This window comes from Macrotis lagotis, chromosome 2 (genome assembly GCF_037893015.1).
Source record: "Macrotis lagotis isolate mMagLag1 chromosome 2, bilby.v1.9.chrom.fasta, whole genome shotgun sequence".
In the NCBI taxonomy this organism is placed as follows: domain Eukaryota; kingdom Metazoa; phylum Chordata; class Mammalia; order Peramelemorphia; family Peramelidae; genus Macrotis; species Macrotis lagotis.
Genome location: NC_133659.1, coordinates 230,754,924 through 230,773,819, shown reverse-complemented (window position 1 = coordinate 230,773,819; position 18,896 = coordinate 230,754,924). Strand labels below are relative to the sequence as shown.

At 36.5% G+C, this 18,896-nt stretch overlaps 1 protein-coding gene across 1 annotated transcript in view; it reads left to right on the top strand.

Moving 5' to 3' along the window:
• Positions 1–18,615, top strand: part of LOC141514348 (myosin-8) — a 51,434-nt gene extending 32,819 nt beyond the window's left edge. The window contains exons 26-40 of the mRNA XM_074225114.1: positions 387–477; positions 567–956; positions 2,930–3,056; positions 3,531–3,649; positions 3,811–4,007; positions 6,170–6,353; positions 6,442–6,607; positions 6,701–6,825; positions 8,176–8,484; positions 11,029–11,232; positions 13,820–13,945; positions 14,035–14,205; positions 15,565–15,669; positions 16,851–16,946; positions 18,327–18,615. Coding sequence (XP_074081215.1) covers positions 387–477; positions 567–956; positions 2,930–3,056; positions 3,531–3,649; positions 3,811–4,007; positions 6,170–6,353; positions 6,442–6,607; positions 6,701–6,825; positions 8,176–8,484; positions 11,029–11,232; positions 13,820–13,945; positions 14,035–14,205; positions 15,565–15,669; positions 16,851–16,946; positions 18,327–18,479 — 2,563 coding nt within the window. The 3' untranslated portion in view covers positions 18,480–18,615. The remainder of the gene's footprint in view (positions 1–386; positions 478–566; positions 957–2,929; positions 3,057–3,530; positions 3,650–3,810; positions 4,008–6,169; positions 6,354–6,441; positions 6,608–6,700; positions 6,826–8,175; positions 8,485–11,028; positions 11,233–13,819; positions 13,946–14,034; positions 14,206–15,564; positions 15,670–16,850; positions 16,947–18,326) is intronic.
• Positions 18,616–18,896: the final 281 nt, after the last annotated feature.

Below are 18,896 nucleotides of genomic sequence, written 5' to 3'. Positions count from 1 at the left end.
TGTAGGGAAGAAGCCAATATCTATATGAGATTGTCTTTATAATTCAAAATGATTCAGCCTGTTACCCAGAAAACCCTTGCAGCTGAACCTAGTCACTTGAACCAAGGAATTCTAAGCTGTTTAGCCAGTGAGGATAAATTGACAACAGCTCTCTGTTGGCACTAAATGTGGAAACAATAGGGTTAGCCTCCGTATGCATGAGGAACCAGGCAGTCTAAGAAAGGGTGAAGCAGTCCAGGTTGAAAAAGGAGCAGCTAAAATATTCCTTGCAGATCGGCAATGGGATTGGTCCCACGGGTAGGTTCAGAACTTCCAGCTCCGGTAAGATAGCGAGACCTAGACTAAATAAAATAAAAATAAAAAGCCAATACTTTGCTGTTCTCAAGGAAAGAGTCTGAAATCAGCAACCTACAAAGCAAGATTGAAGACGAACAGGCAGTGGAAGTTCAGCTACAGAAGAAGATTAAAGAGTTGCAGGTAAAATCATCCTTTTCTCTGAATTTCAACCCTCAGAGAATTATTTATCGATAGGAAGAAGGTGATGCGTGTATTTTCCCTATTGCCAGGCCCGTATTGAAGAACTGGAGGAGGAAATCGAGGCAGAACGCGCCTCTCGGGCCAAATCAGAGAAGCAGCGATCCGATCTCTCCAGGGAACTTGAGGAGATCAGCGAGCGCCTGGAAGAAGCCGGTGGGGCGACTTCAGCTCAGGTGGAGTTGAACAAGAAGCGAGAGGCTGAATTCCAGAAGATGCGCAGGGACCTTGAAGAGGCCACCTTGCAGCATGAAGCCACAGCAGCTGCACTCCGTAAGAAGCACGCCGATAGCGTCGCCGAGCTTGGGGAACAGATCGACAACCTGCAGAGGGTCAAACAGAAACTGGAGAAAGAGAAGAGTGAACTGAAAATGGAGATTGACGATCTTTCCAGTAACATGGACGTGATCTCCAAAGCTAAGGTAGTGTAGAAGCCTGCATATAGTTTTGTTACAAATAAAAAATAATCCTTCCTTCTTTGTAGGGATGAAGAACAATGGGTGTCAAAAATTGTATAGACTCTCATATTTTGGTTACTGTGAGTTTTGCCAGGGTTCTTATGTTCTTTCTTTTTTAAGCTATTGATCAACCCCAAAACTGGGCAGCAGCTGTTCAGTTCTAAACTACCAAGTGATGGAGACAAGCCCCTAAAGCTGTCAAAACTTCTAAGGTTCTCAAAATGATCTTAGGTAGATTTGGCTCAGATTTACAAATCTACCAAAAAGTTGAAATAGTTAAACTTAATTTTTAGGGCAATGTGGTAGCACCCAGGAAGCTTCATAATATAGTTCTACACACACAGAATACCTGTGATAGATTGGAAGCCCTGATTCCAAGGACAAACTTACCTGCCTATTCCTGAGTTCTAGCCTAAGAAGGTGCTGTGATGTAGTGGGGAAAGTACTAGAACTAGTCTTTAGAAGACCCAGTATCTAGTTCTGACTGTCCATTTTCTCACTGTTTGAACAAGGCCAAGCCACTTCAGTGCAGTTTCCTCATGGTAAATTGAGCAAGTTAAATTAAGTGATCTCTAAAATCTCTTTCATCTTTATATTTATGGTTCAATTTCTCCCTGGATATATTGAAAGTTGGTTTGGATCTAGAGACAATTGACTGGGAGTAGCAGCAAGTATTCTGAAATAAGATTATAGAGGAGAGGTTATCTAATCCAACCTCCATTTACATATGAGGAAATTGAGATATCAAGATTTTAAATGACTTGGCCAAAATCACACATCTAAAAACTGTCAAAAGCTGGGAAAAAAACCAGATTTTCTGGAGGACAAGTCCAGTACCCTATATCACTCTACATGATCCTAACCTGGACCTAGAGATTCGAAAGATAGTCGGGAATCTAAAGGGTAGGAAAACTTCAAAGAAAACAAGCTTCAAAAAGAGTTAATGTTTTGAGAACATTTAGAAAAATTTAGAATTTCAACAACCCAACCAACAGAATCACAGGATTTCAGAGTTGAAGGGCAAATCAGAAATCATGTAAACCCTTGAACAATAAACCATTCTGCAACAACGTTTGTATAGCCTTTCTCTGAAGGCCTCTAGTTAGAGGCAGAATTCCACTTTGAGATAGCTCTAATAGTTATGAAATTTTCCTTATATAAAGCCTAATTCTACCTCCTTGAAATTTCTTCCCTTTGCTCCAACTGAGATGAAGCAGTGTAATCTCTCTTCCTCATGATAGTTCTTCATTCTTTATCTAAGACTTTATATTTCCCCAACAACAATTTGTAAATTCCTTCTGAAATTATCATATGACTCACCAAAAATTAGTAGTAATGGCAAAGTGGAAAAAATCTTATGAGGTTGCCACCTAGATATATGTCTCAGGAATAAAATAGATCTCTATTGTCAAATACTTTTGAATCACTTGATTGGTTGATTCATTGCCTTCTTTTTACTATTGCCACAGACAAACAGAGATTTGGGAAAGAGCCTAGCTTTAACAGGTCTCCCAAGGCATCCAGGATCATCACCAGTAGTCTTGACCTTTGTCTAGCTACTGGGCTCTGATGACTCTGGAAAAGAAAGTGAGACTGAAAACATTGCACAACTCTGCTCACTTAAATCAAATTCACTTGCAAGTCAAGATTTTGTTGTCTTTGATCCACTTTGAGAATGAAGGAACAAAAATCTTTTCCCAAATCTCTTATAGTGTCTAAGTCATTCTCCAGGAGTTTGTGTTGAAGAAATTAATGTTAATTTCCCTATAGCTCCAAGGTCTCTAAGAATCTCTACCTAAAAAGGTCAACATCCATTTAGTTCTGTTAATTCTGGCACATTCATTTTCATTATTGTATTAGTAAATATGTTTTATTTAAAAATGGCCTAGAGTAAAGTTTTCAGTCCTCTCATTGTGCACCTCATTGTTCTCTCCTAGGCAAATCTTGAAAAACTCTCCCGAAGTCTGGAAGACCAAGTTAGTGAACTTAAGAATAGGGAAGAAGAACAACAGCGTCTGGTCAATGAGCTGACAGCCCAGAGAGCACGGCTGCAGACAGAAGCAGGCAAGTTTCTTTGTTGGGTCTATGCGTGTCCAGGAGGCAGGGCACTGTAGTGAGGAGCCTAAAGTGTTCAACTTGGAATCTTCCAATTTTGGGCAAGGCACCTCATCTCTCTCAGTAGTCTTTTCTGTTAATAGAAATTGTTGGAATTAGATGAATAACTTACAAGATCCATTCTAGTTCTCAATCTATGATTTTGTAAATGGTAAATCACACAGCCCTAAAAAAAAAAAAAGAAGTTTTGAGTTAGAAGCAGGATTTCTATTGGAAGCAAGAAATGCACCTCAAAAAGCAAACTATTAATATTCTTCAAACAAGTCAGAAAATACTACAAACTCTTCAGCAATCAGGTGTTTTTTTATTCATGGGTGTGATCAGCAATAACTAGGAGTGAATTCTAGATACAGAGACTGTTGAACCCTAAGCCTCCTTTCTTTGTCTATAAGCCTAACAAACTGTTCCATTTTGTTATTTTAGGTGAATATTCCCGGCAATTGGATGAGAAAGAAATTTTAGTCTCTCAACTTTTAAGGGGTAAACAAGCATTTACCCAACAAGTTGAAGAACTGAAGCGGCAACTAGAAGAGGAGGCTAAAGTAAGTAATTGATGATAACTTTCCTTTGTTTTAAGTTTTTTTTCAATTTGGATGTATTTTTGCATTCTCAAGATTTTTTCCAGTAGTTCGTTCTTCTATGCTGATAAAAATCATTCTTTGTACTAAATGAAACTAATACATTCATATTACCATTTTCATAGGCCAAGAATGCTCTGGCCCATGCCCTGCAATCATCCCGCCATGACTGTGACTTGTTACGGGAACAATATGAAGAGGAACAGGAAGCCAAGGCTGAGCTACAGAGGGCATTATCTAAGGCCAATGGGGAAGTTGCTCAGTGGAGGACCAAATATGAGACAGATGCCATTCAACGCACAGAGGAACTAGAGGAGGCCAAGTATGTATGATGAGCCTAAGAACAAAGGAAAGAGATGACTGAGGTTATATCTAATCATCAGTTGCATTGAAGGTTACTTAAAAATCACTAGTCTTAAATTGAGAGTTAATATGGAATTAGTCTATTCTAAGTGATACTCCTTCCTACAAATAGACTAAAGTAGAGCTTCAGAGATCCATGGCTTCCCAAAATTTCAAGCACGTGTACACACACACACACACACACACACACACACACACACAAACACACACCATTACGCCTAGTATATGCAAGACCCCTTTCTGAACATTAAAAAAAAATCATGTTAATCAACCAACTAAGAAAGTAAGCATTTAAATACAAACTACTGCCAGGAATTGTGCTGGATACTGGAGCAACTAAGCATAAACCAAGGCCTAGGCAAAGAGCTGGCTATGGAAACAAAGGTAAAAAATGTACTTGCCTAAAGAAGCTTACATTCTAATGACATAGATAATATATACCTGTGTCACATCCCACTTATACATATGGATATATATGTAATTGCCAAATTGTATATCCATAAGACAGTTTTTAAACTTTTTTTGCTTTTAAATAAAGTAAAAATGACTTATATGGCAAATCCAGGAATCATAAGGATTTTCTTTTCCATTGCAAAAACAAGAGAGCTGATTCAACCTTCTGTATTTCTTGGAGAAGTTCTATTTTATTTGTTTTAAAATAAGAGGAAATAGATGAAATTGTAGTCATTTCAACATGGAGAAAACATATTAAAAAGTTGTGAAAATATCATTGAATGAATAAAGGAATGAAAAACCAATTAAGTGTTTCATATGTGCCAAGAACTAAGCCCTGAAGATAGAAATACAAACGCTTATATCCAAGTAGTCTCCAAACATCCTCTCTGGCTGTCCCCATGCTTCGCATGCTCTGTGTCATTCACTCTGACTACTGATCTCCCTGGCTTTCTTTAAATCCCAACTAAAAATCCAACTCCTAGTTCTCTGAACCATCTTGATTTCAAAGATTTCACTCTTTTAATTATTTCCTACTTATCCTAAACATAGTTTGATTTGTATATATTTGTTTCCATGTTATCTCCCTCGTTAAAAATATAACCCCTGGGGCACAGGTGGTGGTACAGTGGATAGAGCACTGGCCTTGGAGTCCAGAAGAACTGAGCTCAAATTTGGCCACAGACACTTAATGCACACTTAGCAGTATGACCCTGGACAAGTCATTTAACCTCAATGCCTTGCAATTGGAAAAAATGTGAACTCCTTGTGGACAGGGACTATCTTTGTATCCCCAGCAATTACCACAGTTTCTGGCACAAAGTAGGTGCTTATTAAATGTTGATTGATAGAAAAGCAAAGGCAATTCCTGATATCAGAATCTCATATTCTAACAGGAGGGGACAATACACAAAGAAAGGGGCACTTTGGAAAGTTACTGGAATAGTAAATGTGGTAAACTGAGAGTAGAATGACATATCCTTTCAAGAACAATGAAAGTTGATTGATCTTGGTTCCATAATTAGTAAAAGAAGGGACAGAGAACCATATGAGAGCAATGACAAGGTGATTGGAGAGTTTATTATGAGAGTGGGGAATGAAGTAAAACAAGACTAAGCTCTGTTTGAAACAGTCCACCAGATGAAGCAGTAGCTAATCAGAAGAGCAGGGTGGAAATATTTAAATGATTTGGAACCAGGAGACCTGAATTTAAAATCTATTACCAAGACTACTTAGCAAGCCATAAGCAATTAATTCATCTCAATTCTTTGAGCCTCAGTTTCTCCATCTGTAGCAAAAGAATAATGATTCTAATATTATTCACTTCAGGGCTATTATTGTGAGGAAAGCACTTTGCAACAATAAATGGTATAGAAATATGAGTATTACTGAATAGATATCATCATAAAATTGCATGAATATTATAAAGCCACTTGCCACTTCAGGACTCTAGGTTCAGTTCAACAATGCAGAAAATAATCTTGGCTACCATGGTGTGAAATAGTGTAGTTCTTTAATCTATATAGAAATACTTCAGTTTAAATTATTCTTCAACTAGGCATTCTGATCATCAATGTGAATTGCTGAATCATCTAAAGCAGTTGAATCTAATTCCCATTAGATATTTTGATTCTGTTTTTGCTCATTCACACTTTTGAAACTTTCCAGGAAGAAACTGGCCCAGCGCCTACAAGAGGCTGAAGAACATGTAGAAGCTGTGAATGCTAAATGTGCTTCTCTTGAAAAGACCAAGCAACGGTTGCAGAATGAAGTAGAGGATCTCATGATTGATGTAGAGAGGACAAATGCAGCCTGTGCAGCCCTGGATAAAAAACAAAGGAATTTTGACAAGGTACTCCCAGGTCATAGCTTTTTCTTCTTGCCTACTTTACTCTGTTGAATTTTATCCACCATGTAACCTGATCATTCCTATTGTCTAGGTGTTGTCAGAATGGAAACAAAAATATGAGGAAACTCTAGCTGAGCTTGAAGCTTCCCAGAAGGAGTCCCGGGCTCTCAGCACAGAATTGTTCAAGATGAAAAATGCTTATGAGGAATCTTTGGATCATCTAGAAACCCTGAAGAGAGAGAACAAGAACTTGCAGCGTGAGTTTTTTTTAAAACCTTTTCTACCATTGAGATGCCATGGTAGACCATTTGTCATCTTCTAACCAACCTTCTATGTCTGTTAACCAACAGAGGAGATATCTGACCTCACTGAGCAGGTTGCAGAGGGAGGAAAACAACTTCATGAACTGGAGAAAATAAAAAAGCAAGTTGAACAAGAAAAGTGTGAACTTCAGGCTTCCCTTGAGGAAGCTGAGGTAGGATCACAGGATTTTCTAGGTGGCCTGGATCTAAGATTTTATCTAGTAATAAGCCCTCATAAATGAATGGACAGATTCATATATGCATGAATGAATGAATAAAACCATCTGTTAAGTGTTTATTCAATGGAAAAAGGTTTAGGATACAAACATAAAGAGTTCCAGCTCTCAAGGAGTTCACATATTTCAACATAACGTATTTCAACTGCAAGTTAAGATGGAAACAAATAAATAAATAAATTGCTTGCCACTTTTCTTCTTCAATGAAGAAGAAAAGTGGATGGCAATTTGTCTTCTTTGATATATTTCTACTGATAAAGCCAAAGTCATTTCTGATAATGGATCATTTAACAGTGCTAAAAATTTAATTTACAGAACTTCCTTTTGGAGCTGTTGAGAAGGCAGGGTTTGAAAAACTTGCAAAGGTAGTGTCCAGGTTTCAGCACCAACCAGCATTTTTGGATGATGGTTACAGGGAAGTTCTTTTGGGAGATAGTTGCAGGAGTGGTGGTGAAAACAGTTCTGATCATGACAAAATGATTCTACTATTGTCTGGGTTCTTGGGCTTTAGGGTTCTGTGTTTTAATATCATGGTCTAAGAGTAGGTTGTAGTGGTGGTGGTTCATCTGTCTCACTTTAATCATGCACTAATAAATACACTTTAAAAGTTACTGGACTTGATTATTTCATATATGTAGAAAACAAAAATCTTCTGGGTTTCTTGTGACCTAGACAGACACAGAGAAATATGGATTTAACAATAGTTCATATCTGCATAAGTCTTTAGAGTTGACAACCTTGTGAGATACGTAGGGTAAGTATTATACCCTACCTATTTTACAGATGAAAAATTTGAGACACATATAAATGGAAGATTTGTCCATACTTAATTTGTCAGAACCAACATTTAGTCATGGGTCTCCTGACTGAGTGTTCATTCTACTTCACTTTTCTATTTCTCCACTTTCAAAAGTCTTTCAAAACAAATCAAGTTGATCACTAGCCTTATAAAAAGTTTCATACAGGTTGTTTTTAAATAACAAGCTGCCTTATTTTGTTTAAAATTTAATTTCTAAAAATTTGCTTTATTCAGAATATTTCCAATGAGTATTTATATATATGTGTGTGTGTGTGTGTGTGTGTTTATATATATATATATATATATGTATATGTGTGTTTGTGTATATATATGTATATATACATACATACATACATATTTGTTGCATAAAGTGAGGCATGCTGATATTAATGAGAAGATGGAATAAAGCACAGGAGGTACTTGATTCCCAGTCCCTAGATTTCAAAAATTTTTTTCCTATTACTAATTAATAAATTGTTTTCACTCAGGCATCTCTTGAACATGAAGAGGGAAAAATCCTGCGAATCCAACTTGAGTTGAACCAAGTCAAATCTGACATTGACAGAAAATTGGCTGAAAAAGATGAGGAACTTGAACAGTTTAAAAGAAATCACATTAGAATTGTGGAGTCTATGCAAAGTACACTGGATGCTGAGATCCGAAGCAGAAATGATGCTCTAAGGATAAAGAAGAAGATGGAGGGAGACTTGAATGAAATGGAGATCCAACTGAATCATGCCAACCGTCAAGCTACAGAGGCCATAAGGAATTACAGAAACACTCAAGTATTATTGAAGGTAAATAGATTCAACTAGCCTGTCAAATGAACAAAAAAAAGATACATTTTTAACAATCTTCTTTTCCACAAAACTATAAAGTTGGTAACATGTACCTGATTAAATCATAGAAATTTAGAATAGCAGAAATATTAAAGATAGTTTAATTCAACATTTTTAAATTTAGAATTAAGAAAACAGAAGAAAGAAAGTGATTGTATATTGTTCCAGGTCACAAAGGTGCTACATATCACAGAATTTCAAAATTGGAAGGAATTTGAGTTTTCCAGATCATTCCATAACCAAAGATCACAGATATATAGAGACAACATATGCATCAAGTGGTCACCTAACTCAACTTAAACACTTCTTTCTAGTGAGGAAATACCATTTCACTTTAGAATAGCTCTGATTTTTAGGACGTTTTTACTTACATCAAACCTAAATTTTCTTCTTTGTTTCTAAGTCTATTCTGAAGCCAAATATTGTTTGTCTACATTTTCTTCCATGGGACAACTTTTAAATTCTTTAATTTCTTTAAGAAAGCTCTCATGCCCCTCCTCAGTTTTTTCCTTTCCAGGCTAAACATTCCTAATTTTTTCCTCTAATCTTCATATGGGAGGATTTCAAGGATTTTTGTCATTTTTGTTAGCCTTCTGGACCCTTACCAGTTTATCATTGTCTTTTGCAGAATAATGTACCCAGGAATGAACCCAATTATCTCAGATATGGACTGACCACATAACCTTTTTTGGCTGTCACATCATACTGCTGACTCACATTTAGGCTATGGTCCATTAAACCAACATGTATTTTTCAGGGAAACTGTTCTTCTAAACATACCTCTTCCATCTTATAATTGTGAGGCTGAATTTTTAACCCCAATATAAGAATTTAACTTTATTGAATCTTATCTACTTAGATTCTTTCTAGTGTTCTAACTTTTTAGGTATCCTGATTATAGTCTTATTTAATCTGAATATTTCCTAATTATATGTATTCTTTTATCTCAATCATGAATAAAAATGTTCAAGAGTACCAGGCCAAACACTTTACTAGACACTTCTTGCCAAGCTGACATCAAACCATTAATGTCTCCTCTTGAGTTCAACCATTCTATTAGTTTCTAGATCTACCCACTTTCATCTAGCTCACATCTCTCTATTTTGTCCACAAGAACTATACAATACTTTGGGAAATGTTTTGGTAAAAATCTAGAATTACCTTAACGTATCAATTGAATAACCTTGTGAAGAAATAAAACTGAAACCTCCTGTCTTGTAGGCCAATGTACTCTCTTCCATACCACAGGAAATCAACATACTAATGAAAGAACTTCAGAAGTCACCTGTTCTAATCCAAATATAATAAAGGAATTCCCTCTTCAAAATCTCCAACAAATGTTCATATAGCCTATTCTTTTTTTGCAAGACAATGGGGATAAGTGACTTGCCCAAGGTCATACAACTACATAATTATTAAGTTTCTGAGGCCAGATTTGACTCAGATCCTCCTGACACCAGGGATGGTGCTCTATCTACTGCACTACCTAGCTGCCTCAATATAGCTTATTTTTAAAGATGATAGATAATTACCTCCTAAAGTAGCCAACTTCACTTCTGGACAGATCTAATTGTGGGCAAATTTTCAACTGAAACAAAATATTCTTCCTATTAATCTCTCAGTTATAATTCTGTCTGATGGGGCCAAGCAAAACAAGTTTAAGCTTTCTTCTACATGGCCACCTTTCTAACATTTGAAAAGAGTTGGTTATCTCACCTTCTCAAATATTTTCTTCCTTGATCTAAAAATGCTTGATTTTTTCCAGCCAATACTTGAATGGTATAGTTTCAAATTCACTTCCCAACCTGTTTACACTTTTTTTATTCTATCCATTTTATCAATGTTCTCCTTAAAATTTGGCACACAGAATTTAACACAATACCTCAGGGTTGATCAAGCAGAAATCCTTTCCTTCATTCAAGAACCTTCATCTAGAACCTCAGAATTTCAGACCAAGGTCATATTAACTCGTTGGTCTGCCATATTGGCACAATTGACTGCTGAGATTATAATTCACTAAAATCCTCAGGTCCATCTTAAATGAATTTTGAGGGGATCAGGACCCCATTTCTGTTTTGTTTACCCTATGTATAGGATTCAGAACCTATTCTTCCTTATTACATTTTTTCCTCACTGGATTCTATCCAGTTTGCAGCCTTCAATCAATATAGTTTAGATCTTGTTTCTTTCATGCAATTTAACAGCTTTTCCTCTCCAGTTTGTCTCATTAGATCTTTTATCCATAGAGAGGGAGAGTAGTATTGTACTAGACATGAAGTTGGGAAGATCTAAATTACAATTTTGCCTATGAAACAAATTACGTGCAAGTCATTTGATTTCTCTTGTCTTTAAAATGGTTGCAGTGTCTGCAGTGTTGTGCTGTTCAAATAAGATGATGTATGTAAAATATCATATAATTGTCAGCTATTAATCTTTTAGTTCAGGTCTTAGCATAAATACATCAAATTCGCAGAAGTAAAATAATTTTTACTTATTACCCAGGATACCCAGATCCACTTGGATGATGCTCTCCGAGGCCAGGAGGACCTCAAAGAGCAACTGGCAATGGTTGAGCGCAGAGCCAACCTATTGCAGGCTGAGATTGAGGAGCTGCGGGCAACTCTGGAACAGACTGAGAGGAGCAGGAAGGTAGCAGAACAAGAGCTTCTGGATGCCAGTGAGCGTGTGCAACTCTTACACACCCAGGTGAAAATGCATGTGATCCTTAGTTCCCTCTAAAAAGAGTGATGAAAAACAAGTCAGATTGAAGTTACCAATAAAATAACTTCAACAAATGTTTGTTAGGTACCCTTAAGGAGCTTGGAGTTGAGAAGGAAAAATAAAACAAGAATGCAAATAATTATAATACAAAATAAAGTGTAGGAAGTCTGCAAGAGAAATATAAAGTACCATAATAAAAGTTTCAAAGAAGAGATCCTTTCCTGCTTATGAGATGGGGTATGGGAGACTGTAACAGGAAAGATCAAAGATGGTATCATGGTAGAGGTAGCATTTGAACTGGACTTTGAAAGAAACCACCTTCAGGATTTTTAAATGCTTCTCAATTTTCAAGAAAACACAAGTTAACCTTATATATTTCAGAAATCAGTAGAATGAATAGTACACGAAATAACAAATAGCAGCTATTTTTTTCTCAATATCTTTATCCCTTTAAAGACCAAACCTGGAAATATTTAAAAGATAACCAGACAGTCTCTTTCCATGGCATGCAAACATTCTCCTGTTAATGACTAGTTTCTTTTATGGTCTTTAGAAGGGATTTTATATAAGCAATGGTGGCCATGGAATATAGGGTGACCTAAAAGTCTAAGGGCAATTTTAAGTTTTGTTGGCTAACAATATTTTGCTTATTTAATAACTTAAAACTGCCCCAAGATTTTTGGGTAAAGCCAACTAGCTGCTGAAATAGAAGAGGAATGGGGAGTGAGAGCACTTTGATCTCCCCTTTGACCTCTCATTTCATTGTTGACTATTTTATTTCCCTAGGAGAGCTGCCTAAAATGAGTTTTGAGCATGTGTTAGATATCCTTAAGTGTCTGGTTTGTCCTGTTGTTCCTAAGCATTAAGAAAGACTTGGGGATAGGAAAAAGTAAATCCTGGATGTAGTTCTTGAAGTTACCGATAAAATGACTTTAGCAAATGTTTGTTAGATATCCTTAAGGAGCTTGGAGTTGAGAAGGAAAAATGAAACAAGAATGCAAATAATTATAACACAAAATAAAGTGTAGGGAAAAGAAAGTTTAAGATTCATAGCACAGAGGTTTGGGTCAGGGAATGGCCATCTTGCTTTCAGATATGTCAACCTGAGTCATCCTTTCATCACCATTACCGTTGATTCTCCCAGCTCTGAAAAGTGATTTTGTAATTGTTCATGTTAGAAATTACTATTAAGCCCTAAGAAAAAATCAGAGGATACCCTGATATCATAGTATCAAGTTACTCACATTGATATAAAAGAAAATTGATCTCTAATACTTTTATATAGCAGTTAGATTTGTTTTATTTGCACACAGAATGAATTATCTCTTATTCTTTGGACATATGTATTTGTATACACACATCCATATACATACAGATATATCAATATATCAATATATCAATATATATATATATATATATATATATATATATATATATATATAAAACTTTAACTGAAATCTTTTGTCACCTTGGTTTCCAAATATATTCTTCCCCACTCCTCTAGTTCTTTTTTTTTTTGAGGTTTTAGGTTTTAGGTTTTTGCAAGGCAATGGGGTTAGTGGCTTGCCCAAGGCCACACAGCTAGGTAATTATTAAGTGTCCGAGGCCAGATACTCAGGTACTCCTGACTCCAGGGCCAGTGCACTACCCAGACACCCCACTCCTCTATTTCTTAATTGATCCCTTGTAACAACAAAAATGAATTCAGTAAAACTAATTATATCGTCAACTGAGTGTGACTATACAGTTATACCTTTCACATTGTGGAGGTTAGGGGAATGACACTCCTATGATCTGGAAAATCCATGTAAAAATGTTTAACCCTCCCTTCATAACAGAAAAGAAGTCTGAATTGTTATGCTATTAAAAGATAAGATATGTTATATTATACAATATTATACATACATCTAATGCATTTCTGAGTTTCTAGGATTTTTCAACATCTTCTGCTGACCTTTGCATGTCATCTGAGGTTTCCAAAATTTCCATTTAATTTCCCATGCTAACCCTGCAATGTCTATATCTGTATATATCTTTATCTATATCACATATAAACAATACCAACAGGAGAATTCTCAATTCTCAACAAGAGAACGAATTCTTCCTTAATAATGCAAAGTTGTGTGTTATTGTTATTTGGTAGCCTTCCTTAGTGAAGATAGATCTAAAAATGAGGGTTAATGATAAGGTAAAAAAAAAGAGAAGGCATTAACAAAGAGTAGCATATGGTTGCTTCCGATTATATCCAACTCTTTGTGATCGCATTGGGTTTTTCTTGGCAAAAATAGTGGAGTGGTTTGCCATTTCCTTCTTCATGTAATTTTCCAGTGGAGGAAACTGAGACAGAGTAAAATGACTTGCTCAGGATCACACAGCTACTAAGAGTCTGAAGCTGTATTTGAAGTCAGGTTTTCCGGATGCTTGACAGTGTTGCGTTGCCCCTCGTCACCTGGATAGCAAATAGAGCATATGCTAGATCCAAAATAAAAGAGCTGAGGGTTCTTGTAGGTTACATTAAACAGAATAGTATCTTATGATGATCCATTAATAAACTTTCATTGATTTTAACCAGAACACCAGCCTGATCAACACCAAGAAGAAGCTGGAGAGTGATGTTTCTCAGTTCCAGAGTGAAATGGAGGAAGTAATTCAAGAATCTCGAAATGCAGAAGAAAAGGCAAAGAAGGCAATCACTGATGTAAGTAGAAGAGGAAAATTTTGGAAACATGGGAGTGACTATATGAAAGTCCGAGGTTTCATGCTTTTCTTGGTTTTCTTACTAACCAGGCAGCCATGATGGCTGAGGAGCTGAAGAAGGAGCAGGACACCAGTGCCCACCTGGAACGGATGAAGAAGAACCTGGAGCAGACAGTGAAGGATCTACAGCATCGCCTGGATGAGGCTGAGCAGCTGGCCCTGAAAGGAGGAAGGAAGCAGATCCAGAAACTGGAGGCCAGAGTAACTACCCTAAATTCTGATATGTCGCCAATCCATTCAGACACAATAGTTTGGCGTAGATAGCAGCAATCAGAGACAGTTGTTACAAAGTCTTAGAACCAGCCAACCAACATTTATTAAACATGATAATGCCAGACATTATACGAAGCTCTACAAAGAAAGACAAAACATAGTACATATTCTCCAGGAACTAACAAGGGAGAAGATTCAAACAATGATGCATCAACAAGTTGTAGTCAGGATTAATGGAGGGGGGGGCAGTTTCAGAGGGAAGGTGCTAAGATAAAGGAGGAAGGGGAAAGGGTATTATCCCAGAGCTAGAGGCAGCTTTTTCATCCATTATAGTCCCTTATCATTACTTTGCATGGATGTTTATATATATATATGCTACAGGTTATTTTCTTGGGTAAAAAAATGCTGGGTTTAGAGTCAGGACAATTGGGTTCCAATCTTTACTTAGATTCTTGTTAGCTTGGAGATCATAGGAAAAATACTCCACATTTCCAGGGCATCTTCTCTAACAAGGGCAAGGGAAGGGAATAATAATTTATATAGGACCTATTTTGGGTCAGGAACTGTGCTAAGTCCTTTACAGTTTCTCATTTGATCCTTACAAAAATCTTGCAAGATAGGTGCTGTTATTGCATCCATTTTATAGTTGAGGAAACTGAGCCAAAGGAGGTTAAGTGACTTGCCCAGGGTTACTCAGCTAAACATCTAAGACCTGATTGAACTCAGGTCTTCTGATTCCAAGACCAGTAGGAACAACACCCAGATTGAAGTGCAGAAAGTAAGTGACTTGGGAACCTTAAAGCTTTGTATAAATGTGAGTTAGCATTCATTCTATATCTCTTGATTATCTCTGCTACTTACCTGTTAAACATTTCAAGAGATATGAAACACCTCCTTGTGTACAATGAGCCTGATTAACCCCTCAAATGCTAATCAGAGATTTAGATTAAAAGCACCAAAAGCATCTAGTTCAATTTTTAAAATGAGAAATAATTCATTCAAGTAGCTTATCCAATTTTACAAAGATGATGCACAATAAGTTTAAACTCCATTTACATCAAATTTAGCTACTCTTTCTTGCCTCTCCAAAGTCAGTCTCTAGGCTTTGAGCTTAGTATGTTGGTGTGATAATATTAGAGCCTGTTTTAGCTTTCTATTGGCCAGGGGTCCGAGTCAGAGAGATCCCCAGGGAGTCATTTGTGAAGTGGAGCTGAGAAGATACTCCCCAGACTGCATTCTCATAGCCCAACTATTCCTGAATGCTTCCTCTTCCTCTTGACCTAGTCCTATATTTCATTCTGACCCCAAACCTAAACTGCTGTATAAAGTCATCATATTTCATTGTAGGTACGTGAACTTGAAGGAGAGGTTGAAAGTGAACAAAAACGCAATGCTGAGGCTGTTAAAGGTCTACGCAAACATGAGAGGAGGATAAAGGAACTTACTTACCAGGTAAGTAAAAGTATCTTTCTGTAACATCTGGGCCTCCTCTCTGGTGAGAAATTGGAAAAGTCTATACAATACAATGTTGTAGAAAGATTAGATTTTTGTGACATATAAACAGTTCAAGAAACATAGTTTCTGGGTAATTAATCATTTTATTAATCATGCTAGAAATAATTAATAAAAGGGGTGAGTGGAACTCTCAAATACCAAAGACCCCTCACGGAACTTACTCAAGGCTTATATGCCCTTAGAAGATATTCCTGGATATTCCTGAAGATGGCAATCAATTCTGGCTGATCAACCAAAAATGAGAAGAATAAATATTATAGCAAGAGGTAGGATTATTCTAAGGAGGAAGTATGTCATTTACTTCCAGTCCTGGGAAATCTTGGCAAAGTACATATCTCCACCCGAATCTGAGTAGAATACAATGGGATTCCCCACTTGGGTGGGTCTGAACAAGACTGAGGAGAAAGTTAAACCAATTTTATTATCAACACTGTCCTTCAGATGCTAGTTTGGTCTAGTAGAGAATGAGGACCCAAAAAGGGAAAAATCTGGATCTCCCCAGTAATTGGTTTATTTAATAACCATTTCTCTCAATTCTAAATCTTTACAACTGAATTTTAGCCCTGGCCAGGACTCAGTGTTTAGAATGTGTACTTAGAAGCCATGTGACCATGGACAAGTTTCTTAGCCAGTTTCCTTGCCTATAAAATGGACTATAAAGAAAGATCTTTGCAAACTTTAAAGTTGTTATTATTTGTCCTTCAAGCTATTATTCGACATACTTAGATGTATTAATTTGGTGAAAAGGAGCTATCAGTCTTGATGTATAATGCAGTTCTGTTCCAGGCTATAAAGACTATATCTCCAGAAGTGAACATCTGCCCTAGGCCCATTCAGATACCTTCATTAAACTAGGGGCAGCTAGGAGGTGCAATGGATAGAGCACCAGCCCTGGAGTCAGGAGGACCTATGTACAAATGTGACCTCAGCCAGTTAATAATTACCTAGTTGTGTGACCTTGGGCAAGTCACTTAACCCCATTGCCTTGAAAAAAATCTTACATGTAACCCTTTATGACTATTGCTTTGAAGTGTTCAAAGATACTTTGTCAAAGCCTTGGTATCAGGCATTTGCCTTATAATTGAGTATATTCTTCTTTTTTTTTCAAAATCTTCCAGACTGAAGAAGATCGCAAAAATATTCTCAGGCTTCAGGACTTGGTAGATAAATTGCAGGCAAAGGTGAAATCTTATAAGAGACAAGCTGAGGAAGCTGTGAGTATTTTCAAAGCTTGGAGAAAAGAGACTTCATTTGAGCATGACAATGACACAAGAGTTTTAGTTAAATATTTATTAAAATTTTACTATGTGCTAGACTGAAGAAAAGAGGAGGATATATTTTAGGAGAAATATTTCGTAAGTAACCACATCTACCCCCAGCAGAAAAATATTCTCCATTTCAAACTGAGTAGAGCTTTAAATAACTCATTTTACATACATACACACACACATATACATACACATATACATATACATATAATCAATACATGTAATTTTTCATATGTAAATTTATATATCAATAAGATTCTCCATTATTACCACTCTCTAGAGAGAGGTAGAAACAATCATATTTTAAAAATCCATATCTGTATATTTTTATTCCTGTTGTCTAACCTATGGATCAACTATTGGCACCCACAGCTCCTATAGTTCTTTTCTCTGAAAACCTAAAGCATTTGCACCTGCATGGTCAATAGCCTTTTTTATTTATGGCATAATGAGTTGTGTGGTTATTATAAAGTCAGCTCTAAAGTCAAGTTGATATGAGTTCAAGTGTCCTTTCTCACACATACTGGTTTGTGACCTTAGGCAACAGGCAACTCTCTATATATACTTTTCTTTGCTCTACCAGCCCTATAAGGTTGTTAAGTTGCGGAACATTTGCCAGCTTTTTGTTAGTTGAAAGAGTCCTCACTAGGAAGCCCCCTTCATTGATGAAATCATAGACCAAGAAAATGGAAAAAATAAATTTTAGTGAAGCCCTTAATGAATCTGGTAACCCCCATTACCTAGTGGTGGGTACCAATACAAGTAATGATGCAACAAACCATAAGAGGTTTCCTTCCTTTTCCCTTTCTTTACCCTTATTATTATTGGATAGTCTTCTATTCTTCCCACACTACGTACTTCATGAATTTCCAGGAATAAAATATGATTAAAATTATTTTACATCCTAATATTAAATAAACAGATCAGGAAAGTCTTAGGTATATAGTGAATAGCCTCAAAAGAATAGAGAAGATGGGTTATACACCTTTATTTAGATAATTAAATACTTATATTTATCAAACTCTTGACTATTCATAAGCACTACTCTACTTTGGCCACAAATTGTGATTCCACTGTAGTGAAAGGGAAAAAGGAAGGAAACCACCTGTGGTTTGTTCCATCACTACTTGTAGTGGTACCCACTACATTGGATAGTAGCAATCCACTAAGGACTTCAAATCACAAATCGAATTTTTTAAGGTCATAAATAGCTAATGACACAGGAAAGACAAGGATTTTGTTTTCCTTCAGAAAATAAGCAACAAACAGACTGAGATTAAGACAGGGATACTTCTTTTCTTTTAACAAGTTTATTTCTGTTTTCAGGAGGAACAGTCCAATGTTAATCTCTCTAAATTCCGAAAGCTCCAACATGAACTGGAGGAGGCGGAGGAACGTGCTGACATTGCTGAGTCCCAGGTCAACAAACTTCGGGTGAAGAGCCGAGAAGTTCACACCAAAGTCGTTAGTGCTGAGTAATCAGCATTAACTGAAGTCTCTAAGTGACTGAAGAAAAGCACAAAATGTGATAATTTTTGGTCACCTAATCCTATAAATACTGTTTATTCTGTCTTTGCTATCTGAGAAATAAAGCAAATTTTGCTAACAAATCAAACTTCTCTATTATTTTTGAAGATCTTTAAAATAGTGACTACTAAGCTATAGGAGGTATAATCACAGAATGTTAAAGTCCTTAAGCTGAAGTCTAAGAACTTGTTTTTGTGTTTGTTGTTGTTAGATTTTGATAATTGCATTTCAATATAAAAAGGGTCCGTTTCACAAAAAAAAGCAAAAAACTGAGAACCACAGCTATATTCTAGTCCGATTCATACTCAAAATAAATCCCCGCTATTACAGTGGTCCTCCAGCTTCTACTAAAAGACCCCCCAATAAGGG